This window comes from Psammomys obesus, unplaced genomic scaffold (genome assembly GCF_907164565.1).
Source record: "Psammomys obesus unplaced genomic scaffold, mPsaObe1.curated_primary_1811, whole genome shotgun sequence".
NCBI classification, from domain to species: Eukaryota; Metazoa; Chordata; class Mammalia; order Rodentia; family Muridae; genus Psammomys; species Psammomys obesus.
The window spans coordinates 2,034,587-2,057,919 of record NW_026590061.1 but is presented as its reverse complement, the minus strand read 5'-3'; the positions used below and the strand labels follow the sequence as shown (position 1 = coordinate 2,057,919).

The 23,333-nt window shown below is 47.0% G+C and overlaps 2 protein-coding genes across 12 annotated transcripts in view; one reads left to right on the top strand and one right to left on the bottom strand.

Moving 5' to 3' along the window:
* Positions 1–23,333, top strand: part of Ppfibp1 (PPFIA binding protein 1) — a 129,547-nt gene that overhangs the window by 52,776 nt on the left and 53,438 nt on the right. The window lies entirely within an intron of this gene.
* Positions 2,633–3,864, bottom strand: CUNH12orf71 (chromosome unknown C12orf71 homolog). The gene is given in 2 exon segments (XM_055605597.1): positions 2,633–2,875; positions 3,232–3,864. Coding segments are annotated over 2 exon segments (876 nt in total).

Below are 23,333 nucleotides of genomic sequence, written 5' to 3'. Positions count from 1 at the left end.
TTTGTGGATTTGACCAAGGATTCAGTGTCTGTTGTCTCCATTATGACCTGTCATGTCTCTCTGCCTCAATTTTTAAAGAACGTGTTTTGTGTTTGTGATGCTAACATGTTTGTTAGAGAGTTGTCGAGCGGAGTGTTCTGTAAGCTAACATTTATCTGACCGCTCCTGAACGTGTGGTGAGATTCAGGTCTGTTGTTGCCGGCCAGCTTCTGCTGCTTCTCTTGCAGGTGTATGGTGTTGGCGGGGCCGTTTTCCACTTGTGGGGTGATTCTTGGACCACCCTCATATCTTGTGCCCTGACAGCCCTTCACCCAGTAGCTTCCTTGTCTGTTTCTGATCCTTACATGAATGAAACTGCTATGTTGCAATGCCTTACAAATGGAAGTTCTGGGGCTACTTTACTGATAAACAGTGTTTCTCACCGCACCCCTTTTAGGTAAACTTAAGAGCCCACAGACTGAGCACCGGAGCATCTGCTGTGCTGTCTACTGTGTGACAGTGGGCGGACTTCCACGGTCAAGGTCAGGGGAGTGACTGCTCTTTTCATTTTAGAGGATTTTTTTTTACTTAAAATGATGGATATTGAGGGAGAACAGGAGAATGAAAGTCAGTCATTGTTCTTAGTCTCTTCTGGATAGAGAATGCTGTGGTGATGACAGTAGTTTGCTTTTCAAAAGCCACAAACAGGAGAGATGCTCTCAGTGCCTTGGAAGTAGTCTTATTATACTGAAATAAAATGGCACTAAGTCCACGAGGTTCAACTCAGCTGTTGGATAAGGTGGAAATTGTTTAGCAAGGGGACTTCTTGATGTAGGCTAATCATCTTTCAGGGAATTTTGTCCAGGGCTTTTGCACCCACTCTGCTGAAGACTGGCTCGTTTTGCAGTGTTATCTGATGGGGGTTTTGTTTCTTCTGAAAGCTGACCATTGTTCTGTTTGCTGGGGGCGAAGGGGAAGCAGGAAAAGCCTCATGGCAGGCCATGCAACATAAACCACCTGTCATCCTAGAATCAGACACCGTGTAAACTCTTCATTGTGGCTCATAATGAGGCGACGCACTTTTGAGCCAAGTGGTTCTTCCTTTTAACTACTTCATTCTTTACTGAGAGTTAAAGCCTTGGCGTTCTCTAGGAATTCATTTAGCAATGTTTTTTTTTTTTTTTTTTTTTTTTTTTTTAATTCTCCTATCTTTTAGGGAAATTTGAAGCAGGGTCTCCCTAGGTAGCCGTGGCTATCCTGAAACTTATGTAGACCAGGCTGGTCTCACACTCACAGAGATCTGTTTCTGCCTCCCAAGCACTGGGACTAAAGGTGTGTGCCAGCATGCCCACACCTTGTGTCTGAAGAGCCTTGAACTGAGGCCTGCTCTGGAATGGCAAATTTGCATTGTATTCTATAAGTCTTGACAAAAAAGATTTTGTCTGTGTTTACTGATAGATCACCTCACACCCTCCTGGGGTTCTTTTTGTACATGGTCTATAATATAGTCACATTAGCATAAGGATTTGCAGAAAGCTGAGTAACTTTCAAGTGTGATAAATCTTATGCTGCATTCTAGCCTATATTACAGTATTGTGAATTCTAGAATATGATTGCATAAGTTATACCCAGTTAATTCAAGCTACTGAGCCTCCACTTCAGGGTTGAGACTCACTCAAAAGCATGGTTTTATTTTTCAGTCATAAGTCCCAAAATTTATTAATGAGATTACTGTGTTCCTGACAATTACAGTAATTTCACAGGAGACTTCAGGGTTCAGCAAACGTCTTTTCTTTCAATAGCTACTTCTAGCTCATGCTTGCTTTTTGATGCTTGCAGTGGCTAGCCCCACCCCCTCCACACGTGTGGCACAGGGGACCTGCTTCGGTTGAATAACAAATTGGACACTAGGATGAATGAGCAGTGCTGGAATTTTTCCTGTTGCCACGTAATTCCAGAGGTCAAAATGAGTAAGAATCTTGCTAACGCAGTGCACTTATTCTCTAGTATAGATCAGGCGTGGACTTGGTAAAAATGGTGCCCTGTTCAATAGTCCTACAGGCTTTATTCCTCAGTAGACACAGATTTCTGTTATCTGTGTCTTCTCCCAGCAGATTACTTGGACTAAGGCTGAAAACACGCTTGTTGAATTCAGAAGCCTGAATTTATTCATGGAAAACTTAGTAGTATTCTGCTTCCTAAATTAACAGTCCCCTCCACCCCTTCTTTTTGCTGTCTTTTGCTCCATTCTGCTTATGTATGTCTTTACTCATTCTTTCATTGACTCAACCCCTCATTTTCAGAAGGCAGCATGTACCCCACCGGCCTCCCACCATGGAGGGTGGTTTGGGTTGTGCTTCCGGCAGGTGGAGAGCTTTTTTGCAGTGACTCATTGGCCATGGTTCCAGCATCAAGACAGGATCGTCCAGGGGGCCAGGCTGCTTGAGGCATGCTTGTTGTTCCCAGCATACTGGTTGTAGGAAGTGGCTGGTTAGAAGGAATGTGAAGATTGGAAACTACCCCTGCATACTCCAAGTCTTGATTTCCTCGTTTGTGAGGTGGAGGAGAGAACATCACATACCTGTTAGGGATTGTTAGACAAGGGGTTCAAAGGCTTAAAAATCTGAGGATGGCAGATAAGCTCAGTCTCAGGTCATTCTTGGGGTTGGATTCTGTTGCCTCTAAGAGAATTTATCTTTCTCGCTGCCTTCTGGTGCCAGCTGATGGCAGCCTGCCTAACATGCTCTCTTCTCCATCGGGAGAAGACTTGTGTCCTCAGCCAGTGCAAGACCCAGCGAAAGTTCAGACAGGATGTGTAGTGTGAGTGGGAAGCCTCCTCTGCCTGTGCGGATGACGTGGAGCCGTCCAAGGAGCTCTCGTCTGCTTGCTGTATCTCCTGCTGAGAAAACAGGATGAGTTAGGTGCATGTGTCAGCAGTGGGCACACTGTCCATCCCTCATAGAACCCAAGCCTGTTTGCCCAAGATAGCCCAAATATAGCAAAGCTTCCAGACCCATTGATGTCAACACACACATTCATTTTCATGTGATTGTTGGTTCTACTTTCTGTTCCTTCCTTCCTCCCTCCCTCCATGCTCTGCAGTATCTTTCCTTCAGCTCTGCCCTCTCTCCTGTTCCCTCTGTCCTAGTCTCTGGGCCCACCTTGCCTCCCAGCAGGTAGTGAGGCTCCAACATCCAACCGTCTTTTCCCAGCCATGCCCCTTGCTCTCCTGGGAGGCATCTCAGTGCTCACCCCAACTTCCTCTTTCTATAGCCTTGGTGGATTCTCTAGGACCTGATGGATGTCTTCATTTTCCCGTGCTTTGTACCTGGGCAGGTCTTTGTGACTGACCTGAGTTGTATGTGAACAGGCACTGCTGTTGAGGTGGAGGTCTTCCTTCTGAGTAGACTCAGGGAGCACACAGCCACCGTGTTGGCCACCTTTTTCTAGAAATGTCTCAAGGTTTTGTACTAGGTTATCCAGTTTGCAGGGAGTCAGTTTTGTACTGTCTTCGGGCCATTTGTCCATCCACTGGCTGTGGCGATTTAGATCCAGATTAGCTGGTGAGTCCTCCTGGTCGGAGCCCACATCGAAGTCCCAGGCCAGCGTGATGCTCAGCTTGCAGAACTGGTCTGGAGCATGCTCCATCTTCTCTCGCTTCCTGAGGAGTCTCCTCAAGCTCTCTGTCCCCCAGGTACCTTGACTAGGAGGGAGGAAGTGGACCTCGGCATCTCTGGAAGCTGTCTCCTTACAAGGGGCCACATCCTCGTAGGAAAACGTGTTCTCAGAGGGGTAGTGTCCCACTGAGGGGCTGTGCTTGGATCCATACTCAGAAGCAGAGTCGTCTGTACTGCTGTAGTCACTGCTGGAGGAGGAAGCTGTCATGGTGTGCAGGGCCGCCGGTCTCATGTCTTCCTGGACTCAGGAAACTTCAGAGAGAAAATGAATAAGTGATGTTGAGAAGGGACGCATGTGTGACTCATCCCTCTTCCTACGTGGAACTATCCCATTCCTTACAGTGTAGTCCGTCTTGTCTGTACTTTCTGCCTCTGTAAGAACATTTCACAGTATGACAAAAACCCGCTGGCACCTCTTTTGTTTGATAGTAGGTGAGAGGACTTAGAATTACAAGAGAAAAGGGAAATTTCAAAATAACAGGGAGGTGTGAATGGAGTTCAGTATGCTTCAGCTCACTATCCCGAGGCATATATGTACATATATACACAGACCTAAATACACGTGGTTCTCACATCAACAAACTTATTATTAAGTTTATAACAACATAGAGCTATTCTGCATTCTTAATAATTTTCTTATTAAATAGCCTTGGGTGTCACTGACTAATAATCATTAACGGAGGTGATTAATGACCACATTAAGACCGTTAAATGGTACGTGGGGTTAGTGGGCCAAAGATCACAAACATACTGTCTTACAAGAGCTGACACCAGATTGCTTTCTGGAGAGATGACTGCTATCCCAGTGCCCGTCCCCCACCATCTACTAGCATCTTTATTCTGCATCTCCCGTGATCCCCCATTGGTAGAGCTGGAAGACCGCACACACGCTCACTCACACACTCACACACATGCCTCTGTCGTGCCCTGCTCTGAGGGCTGCCTACATGAGACAGGTGCTGCCCGCTCCCGAGACATGAACAAGGGAGTCAGAACTTCAGATCCCATGTCTGAAGGCTGTGAAGCCCAACTGCTTCTGAGAAGTCCGTGTTCCAAGACTGTTGGTTACTATGCCAACAAAGGAACCAAGTTATAATCAGAAGTGTGTGAAGGGACAGCGTCTGCCCTTCCCTTCCAGAGTATGCTGTGCTCATACAGCAGGCTGAACAGCATTCGTTTGACTCATTTGGGTCCATGAGATCTTTCCACGTTTCCCTCTGTTTTCATCCCGAGAGACTGCAGTTAAGTCTGACACATATCATGTGATGCTTGGCTTTTCACACCCCGTGCTGGGTCTTTAAGGTAGAGGAACCAGATCTTGGAACTTCTCAGCAATTCCTTGTAACTAGTCTCCTTTTATGCATTAAAATCTCCTGTTTCTGTGTCTCTAGAGAATGCAGGCTACCCACATATTTTTCTGTTTTTGAAATTAATGAAGTATTTTAGGTGGCCGTGTGGTACATACCTGTAATCTAGCCCTAGGCAGGAAGACTGTATCTCAGGCTGGACTTGAATTTGAGATCCTCTTGTCTCAGCTGATATTGGATTATAGCTCATTTATTCACATGCTTTTGAAACTTGACATGTTTGAGCACCTGTCAAATTCCAGACCCAGTCCTGCCACTTGTAGCAGCAACAAATGCATTTATTTATTAATTACTAGGTGCCTGTGTGAGCCTATATATATACATCGCATAGATGCCAGAGAGTTTTGGATCCCCTGTAACTAGACTCTAGGTGATTGTGAGTGTCCTGAAGTGGGTGCCAGGACCCTAACAGGAGGCTGAGCTCTGAATGCTCTTAATTGCTCAGTTATCTCCCCATGAGATGATTCTTAACACGAGTCTGCTTCATCTGTGAAGCAGATAACAACATCTTTCCTGCAGAGGCTCTGAGATGATGGGAGATTGGATTAGGACGTTCAGTGCAGATTATTCCGTAATTGAACCTCTCCCCCTGCCTTGCATTGGCAGTGCCCCCCGACGAAAAACATTTATCTTAGTCTAATATTTCAGACATAGAATAATTTCCACCCTAATCATGTACATTTATTAGTCATAATTCTGTTTATGTGAAGGTTGCCTCTACAAAAGCAAGTTGAGTGAGTGTTCTAGTTAGTGCCTGTTCCTGCCAGCGTGGCTCTAGACAGCAAGAGCCTGAGACTCTGGGGTCACAGCAAAGGAGCTGGAGAGTTAGTGTCCCTACCTAGGATGGTGCAGACTTCCCTTCTGAGTGTGTTCTGCCATCAGAGAGGAAGACCCAGGAGGAGGCCTCTGGCTAGGAGGGAAAATGAGTGCCATGTGCTCCAAATGGTCAGAAGCCATGGACACTGTTGAGGGTTGACAGGTTTTTTTGGCAACATTCTAATCTGGATGCAATGTTTTCTACTAAAAAATAATGTTTAAAGGGAAAGATAGGGAGGAAGTAGGCTCCCCAGGACACAGAGACCAAAGAGTGGTCTTTCCTTTGGAGACTACTAGCAAAATGCCTAAAAAGCAGATGATCCATTTCTTCCCAGTCCTCAGGGCACTGTGAGGAAAAGGTGGAGATGGGCAAGAGCTGACAGAGGGCAGGCATGCTCTAGGTTGGCCACTAAGGATTGTAAGATTTAGAGGCAGAGGAGCTGGCACCCAGTTCCCAAGAGCCTAATGGAAGGTGGGGCTCAGGGCTGGGGTGTAGCTCAGTCATAGAGCACTTGACTAGCCTGTGTGAGACCCTCTCTTCAGTCTCCTGCACCACAAAGTACAGCAGGCAGCATGAATGCCTGTTACAAATAATAATTCTTTTCAGTTCAGTTAGAAGGGACCGGGGGCAAAGCAGACAGAGCAGACAGAGCAGACAGTGCTGGGATGAGCTGGCCAGGCCATTATCATTGAGTAGCATGGAGTCCTCCCTCACAGGCCTGCTTCCTGGCCTTCTCCTGCTTCCCCCCCACAGCTGCTGGCTCAGTGCTGTGCATTGCCCAGCCTGTTGCATAGATAAAGCTTTTGCTTCACTTCCTGAGGCTAAGAAAAATGAAGCTTTGGGAGGTTCCCCACCTCTGGCTCCGACCTCCGGCAGCATCTGTGAATAGATGCTCTTGTGTGTGCACAGTGGCCTGCACGCCTTTGAGGACCACCGTACATATCCCTGGGAAGCCAGCGTATTGCCCCAAGTGCGTTTGAGGCTGGGAGTGCAAGTTAACAGACTAGCAAATACTCTAGGTGACTCTTTAAAACCTCTTCTGAAGTTAAACATGAATACTAAACATGTTCTAAAAGCCTCCACAACATGTTTAAGAAAAATTAGAAGCTACAGGATAAGTATTTGAAGGGAAGTTTTTAAAACCTCTTAAAAACAAGTATTTCAGGTATTGGAGTTGACCGGCTCAGGTTCCAGTATGTGATATTCCCTACAGAAGGGCAAGGGGAAGCCATCTGTCAGTAAAAGGCAATTTGAGGCACAAGTGCAGTCATTAACTTTTAATTTTCTAATAGGCACGTAAAAGGAGGAAAGACTCAGGTAAAATTATTTTTGCTGTACTCCCCGTAATTCATAAACATAAAAATAAATACATAAGTATTAAGCTCTTTGCATTTCTCTTAACCAAATCTTTGATGTCTGGCATCTGTTTTCCATTAAAACCACACCTGCCCGTGCTGTCCCCAGCCCACTTGCAGTAGCCATTCATGGAGCTTTCACTGAGGAACAAGACTCAGCAGCTTGTCAGCTCAGCAGCCTTGGTAGTGGTTGTGTGACTGCATGCCCTGTCAGAGGTTATTGGACTCTAACCTAAAAAGGGCAACATTTGCTTAGTGCAGGTTATATTTCAATAAAGAGTATTCTTGCAAGTTTCATGAGCCAGTGTATGAATATGAGTTATGAATATGTATTAAAGCTATTTTCTTAGAATGAGTTCTAGAAATGGTATTTGACAAGTCTGTTATCAAACTCAAGAAAGGATAAGCTAGTCACAAGCTAATAATTTTCATAAACTTTAGGAATATGTGTGGGTGAGCGAGAGTGTGTACGTACACTTTCCCATGTGTTTCTGTCACCATAGTGTATGTGCAGCTTAATTTAGAAAGGACTAGTGCAAATGTAACTAGATAGAGCAGTTTTTAGGAAAAGGATGGCATGTGTTTGGCACAACTTACTAAGAAGAATGATAATTTTGACAAAGGGCTTATCATGTTTTTTTTTTTTTTTTTTTTTCTCCAGCAGTGTTAAAGACCACTTATCTCTGACTTCTTTTGTTTTTACTGTGTCTATTTTCGGGTGATTATTTTGACCGGCTGTCTGCAGGCACATGGGGGGTGGAGAAAGGTGGAGGTCATGGCCAGGGAACAGTGGTGAAGAATACATTTAGCTTCCATAGCTAAAGCTGGGATGCTGTGGGGTTGGAACAAGTTACACTGCTTACAAGTAACATCTGTTATCGATAGCTATCTGGATGTCTTTCCTGTGTCCTCAAATTCCAGCTTCCATTTTGCTGAAGTTTAAGTCAAGGACTCACAACCCATAGAATACGTTTAAAAAGTGGGCCACAGGCTAGAGCACAATTGTCCCCACTCTTAGTTTATTCCAGTGTTCTCATAAACCCAGAGGCAGGTGATTTGATCCAAGGTTAATTATCAAGATGAATTGCATCTACAGATGTAAAAATAAACCCCGCTGTGTATTGAAAGTGTGGGTTTTCGGGCCTTATTCCTAGGAATTTCTGGCTAAGTAGATAGGCACAGGACCTCCCTGGGAACCATGTGTGTTGAGACAGAGTTTTCTTCTATAGCCCTGGCTGGCCTGGAATCCACTGTGGAACCAAGGAGAAAGAGAGGCGTCAAGGTGTGCCCAAACTCTGACAAAGTCATCCTGAGGCCAGTAGGAGTAGGGCCAGTCCCTGCCTGCCCTGGGCCTTACACACCCCCGCCCCTCTGCTATTCTTGAGGTGGTCACCTAGCCTGGCAGCCATGTCCAGCCAGCACCTGGAATTCCTCTTCATGCAAATAAGACATTCCCAGCACCATGGCCCCACCAATGATGTGCGCTCACCCGGAAAGCCTCTGTCCACCCCCGAGAGGTCTAAGTAGCCTTTATCTTCCCCCAGTTAAATGAACAGTCTCATGGAGGCTGTCTCCCCAGAAGGTGAGTTCACCACCAAACTAGAGTCTGCATCACGGAGCCCAGCTAAGCTCCCACCCTCCAGTCCAGCTGTGGGCAGTGAGCAGGGAGCCTGGGTACCCGAAGGGAGAAGCAGACGTGGGGCGGCAGTTCATGGCCCTCACTGCGCAGCCTCTCACGTATACTAGCTTCCAGGTGAACTTTCCTCTTGTTGATTTCACCTTGAGAAGCCCTGGCCTAGAACAGCCGGATGCCGTGGCAGCTTCCAGACAGCGCCCTTTGTTCGGAACCAGGGCCGTGTGCTCAGAGCGGTGCAGCACAGTAGGAACCAAAGGATCAGTAGGGCAGCGCCACCAGCACTTGTGGAGATGAGCGTGGATGTCACCTCATATCAGGCGGTGTGAGACCTCACAGGGAGGGGTGCTGCCGTGAAGGGTTTATGTAGATACTGAGTGCAGCTCCAGGGACCCAGGAGCTCCTGGTGGAGAGAGGAATACAGCAGGCAGGTAGAAGAAGACACGGAGACCTCGTGGGAACTGTCAGGGCGCCCCCGGTGCCCACAGGGCTTGTTACAATACAGTTCTCTAGCCCCACCTCAGTCTCAGTTCAGTAGGTCTGGGTGGAGTCTGAGCATCTCTGGGCTTCCTGAATTTGGGTGTTTTATGAAAAATCCCCATTTTCTGAGGGGAACAAATTATAGTAGCAAAAGAGGGAGGCGCTGATGACCAGTCTGTCACGATCTCCACTACCTGCCCTTTTTCCTGCTTGTGAGGCTGCTTTCCTCTCAGAGCAACTGGTCTCACCAAAAATATGCTGGGTGTGGGACAGGAATGCAGCCAGGGAGGGTACTCTGAGGGAGGGCTTCCCGACTCAGAAGCGGCGTGTTGGCTCCGTGCTCCTGAAATTCTGATCATGGTTGCGTTTTCCAGTTTTGTTTCTGAAAATGTAAATCTAGCATGTCCTATTTCAGCACCAGCGTGTGGTGCAGAGCATTTTAACGCGCCACTTTATGGAAGTCTCACTCTGGTACCGAGTTTATGACCTTCGTCCATTTTGCGCTTCCTACAGCACTCGTCATCTGCCGGTTCTTCCATGTCCAGGCAGGGCGTCATCTTGTCGCTCTGCTCCCTGCACTGTCTCTTGGGAAGCCTTCTGACATGCCTTGAATGTCACTTTCCCACACCCCTGCTTTTGTCCCATCTGGGTCTCAGGACTCTCCCACACCTTCCCTGGGAAACACAGCTCATTTCAAGTCACCTCTGTGCTTAAGATCTCCTGCCGACGCCCTCTGCTTTGTAGTGCAGGCCTTGAGCTTTCAAAATGGCCTGGCATTACACGGCCTCAGCACGGCCAGTCCGTCGGAGCACCTCCGTCTCGGTGTTCACACTGCAGTTGTGCTGATGATTTCCTTTCCCCAACCAAATGTACTCAGAACTTCCGCAGCCGTAATCTTAGGTCAGTCACGCAAGGTGTCCATCTCGAGAGGGGGTGAACATGACACTCTGAAATGACATTTTGTCCAGGTGAAAATGACGTTGAAAAACATTACTGGTCCATAGAGGGCCCAGAGTTCCATCGTTGGTTGGCCATGGCTGAGGGGTCTGCTCCAGGGCACGACGGACCCAACTGTGGGTGTCAGTTCTCCTCCAGATGATGTCCAGCGATTCCTGGGACTCCAGTGGTGTAGTAATAACAATAAAAAGAAGGCTTTTGCCACGGGTGGCGGGACGGCTGTACCTGCGTGGCATGTGGTTGTCTCTCAGGCGAGTATGGCTGTGACTGCTGCTTGCTAACAGCTGGGGGTTAGGGTTGACCGTCAGGTGCGCTTACAGTCTGGAAGGCTGCTAGCACTGGCACTCAGCCTGCTGTGACTTTTCTACATGGAGGGCCTCAGCCTGCCAGGAACAACATTCTTTGATTGGGCATGTTTGCTCTTGTGGAAGTGGCTGGAAGTATTTGTGACCTGGCACAGTTCAGTGGGAGGAGGCCCAGTGCTTGCTCTGTGTGAGTCATCTCACGAGCATGTGGAGTAGGCATTGTCTTCACCAGTTTCCATGTTAGTACTGCGCTGTGGCTTTGAAGTATCAAGTGTCCCAGCGATGCCCTGTGTGGTGTCCTGGGACCAGTCTGTGTTCAAACGAATTAGCACATGGGGCCATACAGGAAAAGCAGCTGTTTTCACTGATGTCTGCATGTGGCTGTGCTGGTTTTTCAGGCCAGTTGTACTCTGGAAAGTTCTGGCGCTGGAAGCAGGTGGAGGTCCGACTGTGAGGAAGGAGACGCCCCAGGCTCCTCTCTCTGTGGGAGGCCGATTTCTCCCCATCTTACCCTGATACATGTCTTCCTCCTGTCCAGACTTCTCCCTTATACACGGATGCCAGGCACAGTGGGTTATCTCCCCCTAAAGGTTTCTTTAATCTGGATCAGTTCTCTGCAGAGCCCGTGTTATATAAGGTCACATTCTGAGTTTCTGGGAGTGGGGACTTCGGTGTACAACCTTGGGGAGACACAGTTGAGGCCATCACAGACCATGTGAGCCTCGATCCAGCTGGCCTCACAGGGACAGCGGGGCTTGTTTGGGAGTCTTCCATAAACCGGAAAAACAATTCCGAGGTGATTGGGTTCAGCTCCCTTTCCAGACCCCAGCATGGCACGGTGCCGGTGTCTACAGTCAGCGCCCGCTATGTTTGGTGAAGTGTGTGACGCCGTGTAGGCCCTGAGCCCCTCACAGTCTTGCTTGGCGCTTGTGCTGTGCCTTACTTTACTGTTTGTGTTGAGACCTCGGGCCTTGTATTGGCCCCACCTTCCTCATGTACGCGCCGTCAGCCACAGAAGCCGCGTCTGGCTGTGTGCGCTGGACATCTTCAGCTCCCCCATGCTCTGGACAGACTGTTTATCCCAAGAGTTCTCAGCTGCCTTTTCTGGCAGGTGGCTCCGCTGTTCGGATGCTGTCCAGTGACTGTCAGAGATGTGGGATTGTTTCTTTTCCCCTCTGCACTCTTCCGTGTCTCTGGATGTTCCGGGTATCTGCCAAGTCCTTGTCTGCAGCTCTTGGCTTCTGCCTCACTCTGTGCATCAGCTAGACTTTTGAATCACCTCATTCCTCACTGCTGGGTCTGCCAGGCTTTGGCTTCACTGGTACATACTGTCTCAGTCCTCGGCACTGAGATAACAACCATGTTTGGTTTGCATAGCCAGAGACCAGGCAAAACGAAAACCTTTCTCCCTTCTGTTAAGTTAGTCAGGTTTTGCCTTCCGTGACAAATATTCTGAAATACCGTTCATTATCTTTTAATAAACCTGCCAAGCCTGCAGGATGGCTAACATTCCTACCTGTTAACACCGCTTGTCACCCAGACCACACAGGCCTGTAGCGGTGAGGACTGAGGGGACTGAGTCCTTCGTTTGTGCGAGGGGCTGGAGTGACCATTACCATCAAGGTGAAGAGGAAGGTGAAACCTTCCTATGTAACAGGAATACATGCGGGACCCCAGACAGAGCAGACAGAGGACACTTCTCTGCCTTGTCACACAGTCACTGATTGTCAACCCTCACTGAATACTTTCTAAACTAGGCATTCTCCACAGGCGAGGGCCTTTGGTTAGCTTAGGCTCCCACTCTGTCAGTGTCTTAGGAGAATGCTGCCTCTTGGGGAATTCCCTCTGGAACCAGAGTTGGCCTGCATGTACTTTACTTACTGGCTCATTTGCCGCTAAAATGAAAGGTGACAGGTGACAGTCATTTCCCCTAGCACTTTCCTGAGGGCTGGATTGCTTAGTTACAGTGGGCTTTCCTGCCACAAGGTGGTTAGCCCAAAGAAGCAGGCCATGTCCTTTAACAAACTGATAGGCAGTGAGATCAGGCGTCAGAGCTGGCCTTCAGCTGTGGGGGCCCTCCCTCCTGGTGTGCCTCCCAGGAGATGGTTTCGACCTTGAGCCTGTGTGTGTATCTGAGATAGCAGGCCGGGACCTTGCTCTCCAGAGAACATGATGCTCAAGAGGCTCTGCTGCCCGGTGTGGGGAAGGCTGGTGCTGAGGGCTGAAGTTCACAGTGAGATGCACTGAACCTTGGTGACAGCCGTGCCCAGAGACACCCCAGAGCAGCACAGGCTTCTTGGGGTGGCTCAGTGGTCCTGACCTTTGACCTCTGAAGAAGCAAAGCTCATAGGATCTTATCTTAAATTCCAGTTTCTTCATTTTCTAAAATAATCTGTCCAGGGCCAGACCTCCTCTCAGTGCTTAGATGGGAGGCCATCTTTTAACGTTTGATCTGGAAGCTGAAGTATCTTGGGCTGTTTGTGTTAGCCCTCAGCTGGTTTTCAGGAGCGTTGGCTGTTCTCCTGCATGGTCCTGCCTGAATCTGACTGTCTTTTCTTGGAATACAGAGCAGTCACACTAACACCGGGCCTGACAGTCATACTAACACCGGGCTGATGTCCTCCCTGCGTGCTGGCTTCTCCTTGCCTTCTCCATACCTTCCCTCCAGCTTTTCTCCCTGGGCCTGGGCCTGAGGTCTCAGCACTTGAGCAGGTCTTCTAGGGCCATCCAGCCTTCCTTCCTGTCTGCTGAAGCTGTCTCAGCACAGGTTCCGTTCAGCCTTCAGTTCCCTCTCACGGTTTTCTTAGCCTAAGGCTTCTCAAGCTTGTGTGCACACACCAGGACTTTGAGCACGTCCAGGAATCATGCTGAGCTGGACAGGAATTCCAAGTCTGGCTGTCTCCTACAGATGAGAGCCCGGTTCTTCATGCTTCTCCTGAGCTACTCATGGCTTATCACAGGCCCACGGCTGTCCAGTCTGCCCAGTTGTCACAGGCTGGCGAAGCAGCCTGCAGACTTTCCTGTTCATTCTCAACCTGGTGATTTCAGCCGGTTAGGAAAGGAGGGAGGTAGAGCCTGAAATCACATCTTGCCTTGGGAGACCAAAACAACACCAACAAGACAGTGAAAGCCACTTGTGGCAGGTTTTACTTAAACAACAGCTATGTAGCCAGGTTATTAATGTTTTCATACTTACTTTAGTAGAAACTTTGAAAGATTTATATTCAGTAATGCAAAATGATCATTTATTTCATTGAGGAAAACAAAGCAAAACACCCGTGTACTGATTCAGGGGAAGAACTGATGTTATTGGTTAATGGAAAGACTTTAAAATTTTTTAAAGTTTTATTCATAAATTATGTGTGTGTGTGTGTGTGTGTGTGTATATATATATATAAATATATATAAATATAAATGTCTTGTGTAGTTGTGTGCATGTGTGAGCACAGGTGCCTGTGGAGTGTAAAAGAGAACATGAGAACCCGCTGGCCAGAGCTAGGGTGATTATGGGCTGCCTGACTTGGGTGCTGAGATTTCGCTTGGGTCCTCCTCAAGAAAAATGCGTGCTCTTAGGCACTGAACCATCTCTCTAGCCCCAAGCTAATGGACAGATTTTAGAAATAATTTTGTGTAGGTTGGCTATCCAGAAATCCTGTGTTGACTTGGTTTATAAACCCAGGGGGTGATTTGTGACTAGGAGAACCAGTTAAAGAAAGTAGTCCTGGGAGGGAGCCTGGCGAGTCTGCGCCTTGATGCCCCTCCGCAGCTCAGGCCACTCATCGCCTCTTCTCATCCCCTTGACCTCTCAGGCCCCAGCAGTTTTAAGTCTTTCACGATCCCATTGTCCAACTGTTTTTTCCTAACCCAGGAAATTAAGTGAGTTATTTTTAAAATTCTTGGAATTATATGCTGAGAGAAAGATCTTGAGAGTGGAAAGTGGCGCCCTGATTTTGTGTTTTGTCACCTAATGGTGGAATTGCAAAGACAGGATGGCATTAAAAAGGCCATAATCCTGCCTGAAGTGGGCACACAGGGGGCTGCACAGCTGTGTTAGATCTCAGAACAGAAGAGTAATTGGACATGTCTGTCTCCTCCAGAGTGTAGAGTATTTAATATTACAGAGCTGTTTCCTGAAGGCTAGTCAACCATTGTCACCCTTGTGTTCTGGAGATGACAGGTGACGGCTTGTTCAGCTCCAACTTCAAATAACAGGCAGGTGCCGAGATGAAGGAAGCTTGAATTTATGCAGCGTAATGTCACTTTGCAAACTTGGAAAACAAGGCCTGGAAAATAAGCCTGAGCAGTGTGCTCTGGAAGGAGTCTGGGTGCCTAGCGTGCTGTCTCCCACAGGGGGAGGAAACAGGCGCTGCCTCCTTGGGTTAGACAGTGCACTTTCTGCATCCTGCTGGTGGCCTCTCCCAGTGACTTCTGCTGAGACCCAGGGGCTGAGGAGGTGGCTCAGAGGTCCTGAGCCCTGGCTGAGGGAGGGCTCCTAGGAATTGTTAGAGACAGTGGAATGATGTGGGGAGGGAACTGGGCATCAGCAAAGCTTTGGAAAATGGGAGTCAGCTCACATAGCCCTTTCCTAGGAAGGTTTAGTATTCACATTGCTATTCTTTAACAGAAGGCTCAGCCCAGCTGTTCTGAGACGAAGATAATCCAAAGTATTTGTTAACACAGCAGAAATTAAAATCTGAGTATCCTTTCTTGCACTTGCTTTTAAAGCTCACGAGATTGCCACGTTAAGTAGAATGCATTTTCTGATGCATTGGGGATTCTGAAGCTTGGGGAGCCACTTAGAGTATGCACTGAGCTAGAGCAGAGGTCTGTCTGTGGAAACTGTGTTCCAAGGTGGGCTTCATTGGAAAGTAGGTACAGAAATGGATGATACCCAGTGAAGTGGAAGCTCCCAGAGCCTGGACCTGATTCTGGCACGCAGGGTCCCACGAGAAGCCACTGAATCCAGTGTGTAGGTGTGGGAGGAAATGAACAAAGTCATCCAGGCCAGGTTGCAGCACTGGTTCTATCAGATGCTGCACACTACGGAAAACCGATGTTCATGGCTAACTCTGCCGAAGCCGTGCAGCACACACCTACAGTAAAGGTAAACCTTCATGTTCCTGTCAGGGCCTCTCAGGTTCTCTCTTCTCTGCCTCTTCCCCTCCCCACCTGGTTCCTGCTCACCAGAATGATGTTGCCAGAACCTTTACTGAAGTTAAAAAAAAAAAATCTAGGTGAGTATTTTAGGACATAAAAGAGCCAGCAAGTCCAGCAGGTAGTGTATTCCCCTTCGTGCTGCTCCTCCTCAGTGTTTACTGGTGGCTAACGAGCAGGTGCCTGCTGAAGGACAGACAGCGTCACTGTTTACTCTCCACAGGAAGCCTGGTGTGGGACTGTTGAAAGTGACGTCAGAGTACGTGCTGGACCTGGGGAGCAAGCCCACCTTCCAGGGCCTTACCCTTTCCCAAGGTCACAGTGAAATAGTGATGGTTTGTGTGTGTGCTGTACGTTTGGTGGTGGTGCGGCTGGTGGGGGGATTCGTCAGTGGATTCCTGGCTGTCCGTACCCATCCTGGGGAAACTTTGGCTTCTTTTCATGCTTGGGGTGGGGAGTAGGCAGCTAGTCATGATGAAATCTGGCCTTATGTGGCGTGGGCCACAGCCTTGGAGGCTGTCCTGTATAAGCAGTCCAGAGGTGACTTTGGGCACACGGCAGCACCGCACATTTCTGTGCAAGCACCACCCCATTTGCACGGGAGACCAAGGGGGTCATGACAAGTGGAGCCTCCTCACCCGTTCACCGTCTCCCCGTGTTTCCCCACATGTGCGTTCAGTGACAGCAGCATCCTTTCAGTCAGGACTTGAGGACTCTCTGTGGGTTCCTTCCGCCATTCCATCCTAATTGTCATTCCTGAGTCTTAATAGCAGGACGCAACGGCCTTACTTGATTTGCCTTTGGCCTATTTCCCCTCTGCTTCTGTCATCTGAGTGCTTCCCGGCTTTGCCCACTGTCCTTTGCTGCATGTCGCTTTAGCCATCAAAAGAAGTGATGCGTGCTAAATGCGCTTAGTGCACCTCTGACCTCAGCTCACAGCTCGGTCTTCAGGAGGATGTTCTGTGTTCAGAACATGCATGTCTGTGCTTGTGTTTATATGGGCAGCTAAAATAACAAGCAGTTTATTATTTGGTTTGTAAATATTTGGGAAGCTCTTGGTGTGCTTGTGACTATATATATATATGACAATAAGCCAGGGCTGAAGGTGTTTGAAAATCTTGTAGCTTAAAAGTCTGGGTAGAAGTAAAATAGTTTTGTTACAGAACTCTCCAGCATACAAACCTGTAGCTAGAATAGAACGTACCTATCACCTCTCCTAGGTAACTCCAGTTGTGCCTGGCTTTGCTTTCTGTATTCTTTTCCTCCACCCCCCTCTGCTGTAAGGTAGGAATTCCAGATGTCATATCGTTTTACTTGTGAATATTTTGCTTCCACCTTCTGAGAAATTAGGACTGAGAAATGGATTGCAGTGGTATTGTTGGTAACTTTCTAATAACTCTGTAATTCAGATGTAGTTGTTACACCTCTCAGGTCAGAAACACTGTATTTGTTTTGCAGTCTGACCAGTTTTAAATGTCTCCCTGCCATGGAGATGCCTCCCTTTTTCTTCCCCACCTCTGCTGCTCCTGACAGCCTCTGGCCCTACACTTCCCACTCTACTCTGCTGCCCATTCAGGGACTTTTCACTGGACCTCGGTACGTCAGAGCGTAGTGGAGAGGAAAGTGCCTGGACCGATGCGTACAGAGGAGCTCTGTAGTGGCAGGTTCATCCTGGAGAAGCAGAGAGGAATCCTGACACAGTGACCAGGTCCCACCCTGTTCATCCTTCCCCAGCAGGAAAGGCCTGGTAGTGGCTGTGCGGAGGCCCTTGGCCTTCTGCTGGAGTACAGGGAGGAAGGGCATTTTTAAGAAGCTTCCAGCTGCTGCTGCCCTCAGACCCGGTAAGCCTTTCTGTGTCCTAATGCCCTTGCTCCCATGTCCTGTGTCCTCAGATGCTTGTCTTTGCTGAGCTTGTACTGTTGTGCTCTGCTGACCTTGGCCAGCCTGCCGTTGCTCTTTCTCCGTTGGTAGCACATGGGAGGAAAATCTGGCTGGAGTGTGTGGTAATTGATGTTAAAAAATAGTTCTGTTTTCATAATGGTCACACACTGTGGGTTCCCCTAGCCAGTGTGAATGTGCGTGAGCATTCTCTCCTTCCTTTGTGTTCTCTCCGTCTCTGTCTCACTCTCTGTCTCTTTCTCTCTCTGTTTTTGTTTTTTCAAGAAGCGTTTCTCTGTGTAGGCTTGTCTGTCCTGGACTCACTCTGTAGACATGCTGCCCTTGAACTCATAGGGGTCCTCCTGCCTCTGCCTCCTGAGTGCTGAGATTTTAAGTGTGCCTCTCAAAGGCTTGCCCCTCCCCCAACTGCCAGCTCAACTTGCTTTCTCTTTAATCACCATGAGTTGTGTCTGTTCAGCAAGAATTCCAAGTTCACTTTCAGATGTGGACATTTTGGATTAAGCAAATTGAGACTGCTTGGTCAAATGTTAATGTTATTCCACCAAAGCTCAACACAGACTTGCTGATTTTCACAGTCTCTCTTCTCTTCTTCATGTGAAGGCTGGGACACTTGCTTGACCTAAATCACCAGTTCGTCAGCAGCCCTGCAAGAGACGTGGCTTTTCTGCCAACTCTCGAGCCACCACGCCCATTGCAGGAACTTTCCCTGGAGTTTTATCCTGTTTACATCTGCCCTAAATGTATCCCTGACCAAGTCTGAAATTAGACTTCTGAATTTATTTTATTGGATTTCATGTTTGTGGTGGGGAACTTCCATGTTCTAATATATAAATATTATTCTTAGAAATTCCTTTACGATTTTTCTAAATTCATATTTACTAATAAAGATCCATTGTGATGGGAAGCCACTCCTTTTTGGACCCATGAATAGTCTTGCTGCTGCTTATAGTGCCCAGAATGGAAAGGGCTTTTCCCTGTGAACTGTGACTTTGAACACAAAACTTCTTTGCTGTGGTAATTGTGTTTCCTGCTGCCTTTTCCTTTAGCCAGTGGCTTGAAAAAGCATATGGTAGCCACTTTTAACCTAAAGGTAAATTTGCTACCTTGCCAGGGTTGTGATGGTGAATTTAATTTTCTAAGTGCTTTGGTCAACTCAGAAGAACAAACTAGTGATGGTGAGTGCTTGTAATTTCGTCCTGGGGAGATTGAGGCAGGAGGATTGCAGTCCTGAGGCCCATCTGGCTGCAGAGTGAGACCTAACTTTGTAGGTTTGCTGCGCACAAGGGACCTGGATGCTCTGAGCTGTTCCTTTGGGCCTCGGATGCGTAGGGTTGGGTGATTCTGATCTGTTACGTAGGTCTGCGCGATGCCACTTTTATTCATCCGCCTGTTTAATTTGTTTTGAAATGTGATTTTTTTTCTAATCTCTAGTAACCATTCTCATTCTGAATTTTTCAACTTAAAAACATTTTTTTTGTACATGTATTTTGTGTGTGGGGGTGCATCTGTGATTGCGGGTGCCCCTGGAGGCCAGTTGAGGGCAGCAGATTGCTTAGGTGCTAGGAACTGACCCCTGGTCCTCTGCAGGAGGTGCTCTGAGCTGCTGAACTGTCTCCCCAACCCCCAGACTTTTAAAATCAGAGTGAAATCTGCGTAGTCAAAAGCGTATCGTAGGTGTATAAATGTATGTAGCCCTCCTCCCACAAAGGAGGACACTTCCTTAGAAAGTAATCCTCAGTGAGATTTCTAGAGGCCTGGGAAGGCAGGGAGTCGGAGTCCACACGTGATCAGCTCAGTGAGCACTCTGAGAGCTGCTGAAGCCCTCGGGAATTTGGGGATCCTGTGTAGAAGACATGAGTGCTTAAAGGTGAGCACCGCTCCCTGGGGTGTTAATAACCCCGGCCCTTCCACCACCGCCAGGTTCCATGGGGAGGGAAGGGTCCCTGATGTCTTGGTCAGTTATAATCTGGTATACTGTATGGAAGTGTGGTTATAATTTGGGGTGTGTGTGTGTGTGTGTGTGTGTGTGTGTGTGTGTGTGTGTGTGTAATGTGGGCAGGCACCAATAGCCTTGGCCATAGAACTGAACATGTACTTAACTAACACGAACATTGTGAAGAGATCTCTGACTAAGCAATCTTTCAATGTTACGTCTCTCCTAATTAGAACAAATAACTTAGGTGGGATGGATACTGCAATCTTTTTGTGGGGACGGAGGGAAGAAAGGATTTATTTCAGCGTACACGGCACAGTCCTCTGTTAAGGAGAGTCGAGGCAGGAGGGTTGCTTGCTTGCTCACACCCTGCCATATGCTCAGCACAGGCTCAGTAGTAGGGTTCCTGATACCCAACATGTTACAAATCCGTTGCCTCCTTGATGAGTGTGAAACTTGTATAACCAACCAAGGTGCTGATCAGAGAGTCCCCAGCTCTTCATCTGTCCATTTGCTGTAGGTAATTATTCTGCTTTCTGTAAGACACGACTTGCTCAGACTTAGTTGAGAGGGACTCATGCTGGTCATGGCCATTTGTGTCCACTTTCTTTCACTGGGATGCTGCACAGTACCCCTCGTGCAGTCAGGCTTAAATTGTGATTTCCACTCTATTAGAATGATATTCCATTTATTAATCAGTCATTGGAGAGGGCTTAGGAAATCTTCCATTAAGAATTTTTTTGAGGATATAAAATATTGTTCAGAGAATTGGGCTTTCTGAAATACTCCTATTGAGCCTTTCCGTTTTTAAAATCTATAGCTGAGCCATGAAAATGAGCATAGCTTTATCAACACATGCCATCTAAATCAGGCTGCCTCTGAAACAGCTCATCCACGGGCAGGGCAGCCTTTGATAGACGTGCTGTGTCGCTTCTGCTTGTCCTGTCTGGGCTTTCCGGCAGTCCTTGCAAACCTACTGAAATTTACATCTGTGCCTTTATGGTGGCTTCTTGGTTTAAGAGTGTGATTCTTGTTAAGGGGGCAAGAGATCCCTGACTTGGATCCCCAATGAGCCCTGCTTTATAGACCTGGGGCTTCTGGTGATGGGTGAGTAGACACACAAATATATTAGAGTGGTGCATTTGTGCCTTAGGCTGGAGAAGAGAGCTGCGTGTGCTCCGCACTGGGGCATTCCGGCCTACACCTTGAATTAGTCCAGGTAACTGACGGAGTTGCTCACACCTTCTGTATTGGCATCTTTCCACCCTTGCCTGCCAGTCTGACAGAAAGTTAGGTAAATGAGTCATGAGATAAATAAAAATCGGTGTAATATTTACTTCCGGTCATATCAGTAATCACATTAAATATAAGTGAGCTAAATTTGCGTGCTTCCTCCTTAATTCCGCCAGTTTGTATTCTTTGTATTTTGAAGCTCTGGTATTAAGTTGCACAGTCTGTAGTCCCAGCTACTTGGGAGGCAGAGTCAGAGGATGAGCTGAAGGCTGCCTGTGCCCCTGTCCCCGCCTGCCTGTCTTTCTCCCTGCCCTTCTCTCTGACCCTCCTTCCCCACTCAGCTGCATTCCCAAACCCACACAGTGTTCTCACTGCGTTCGGGGAGGTGGAGGAGTATGGCTGGGCTGGGCACGGCCACAGGGACGCAGGGATCTTAGCCATTCCTCCAGGGGGGAATCACCTCAAACCTCTCCTGTTTTTAGTCTCTTCACTGTCTTCAAAGCTGTTTTTATATTTCATTCAGTTTATATTTGCTCAATACAGTCATCCTTCTAATGACCAGAACTGGAATTCCCAGTTGTTGTTTTTAGTAATATAATATCATTTTAATGTTCAGTTCTTAATTTGAAAACTCAGTAACTATAGCTCCCTTTTTCTTTTTGCATAGTTAAATTATGTGTTTGTTTCTAGTATATATATCATTCAAATTTATAATATACATGTTAGTTAATACACACACCCAATTAAGTAGATCTGTTTAATTGCCTTAAACTTTGGAAAATACTTTGCTGAAATTTTGGAGAGCTCTTGTTTCTACTTGTCTACTGCCAAGCTGTGTTCCCCAGCCCAATGAGCCATTCAGTTCTACACAAATATAATCGCTCCCAAAATGAATGTCTATTTTTCTGACTCAGGGAGGCAGTAAGCATGTTTATCTTTTAAAAAATATTATTGATTTTGGTGAGCATATTTTTATAATATAGGCATTGTTTGGTTGTGCTGATATTTGAACATTTGTAGCTGAGCCTGATGTGTGCTTCTGTCTTGTATGTACATATTCATGAGTGTGTATAGATAGAATAAAGGGGTTCAGAGTTTGAAGGGGCTTTGATTTAAAAGATGGCCACTTGTGTGTGTGTGTGTATATATGACTATTTTTAAAATGAAAAAGATTGGAGTTCACTTAACTATGAAACTCAGGGCTTGTACACATTCTTCTGCTTAACACTTGATGCTCTGAGTTTTAATTATTTTCCAGCTGGAAGTGTCATTTTTAAACTTGTGTACCATCTCTATGGACTGTGCCCATCAAAAGCTATGAATAATTTTTTTTGAGACAGAATTTCTCTGTGTGGCCCTTGCTATCCAGGAACTCACTCTGCAGACTAGGCTGGCTTTGATCTCAGAGATTATCTGCCTCTAGAGTGCTGGGATTAAAGGTGCCCACCACTACACTTGGCTGTAGGCGTAAATTCTTAAAACTCCTTGGTTTAATAACCTAGCTTGTTTATGCCTTGGTTTCTGCTTGGCTGCATGCATGTACTTGGGTATTTTTGTGTTGTATTATTTTCTTTTTTTTTATGTTTAATTCTTTTTTTAAATTTTATTTTTCTCATTAGTTACATTTTGTTAATTGTGTTGTATTATTTTCACATAAAACAATAGTGAAGTCTTATGCCTTCTGAAGTGAGTAAAATTTTAGAGAGTTCTTAGATAAAATTATAAACCAGGATATGGCGTTTCAGAAGTTTGAAGTATTTTGCCTATCAAATACATATTTGATAAAACAAAACAAAACAGAAAGTAGTATTTCAGAAGTTCATTAGAAAAAGTGGGCAGTAGAGAGCTGATCTCCGGCACTGATAGCGCGCCTATGAATAGATTTATGAAAGCGGAGTGGTGCATGAAGCCTGGGCGCTTGGAAACAGCAGGCGAAGGTTTCTCCTGAGCAGCGAGCTTTTACTGTAGGGTCTGCGGCATGGCTGCTGGCACGAAGATGCACTTCACCCTTTATTCAGCAGTGAACCTGTGTGCACACCTGTGATCCCAGGGGGCAGAGGCAGGCGGAGCTCTGTGCGTTAGAGGCCAGCCTGGTCTACGGAGCTGGTTCCAGGCTGGACAGGGCTACACAGATTCATTAAACAACTGTAGAGCAGAGTGTTTGGGCAAGACATATTTCTACTGTTATTAGATGTGTTTTCTTATTATTTGTTCCTTAAACAGTGCAGTGTATAAAAACACTTTAGTGGTTAAATACTATTAAGTAATTTTGATACTTCAAAGTGCTCTGTGCAAATGCTGTGCAGTTTTCCATAAGGAACTTGAACACCCAGGGAAGCTGGTATCCAGGGAGGTACTAAAGCCGGTCTCCTGTGCTTAGCAGGAGACGGTCGTCTGTGTGTTAGTCAGCACTTTCCTCATCTAAGCCTTATGGAAAACTGACATAAGATAGACCTTAAATCGTGGAAAATGATGGGAACCGTGATTAGATGAAGCTTGATACAAAAAATGTCTGTCTGCTCCCCAGGCCCTCAGCAGCCTTCC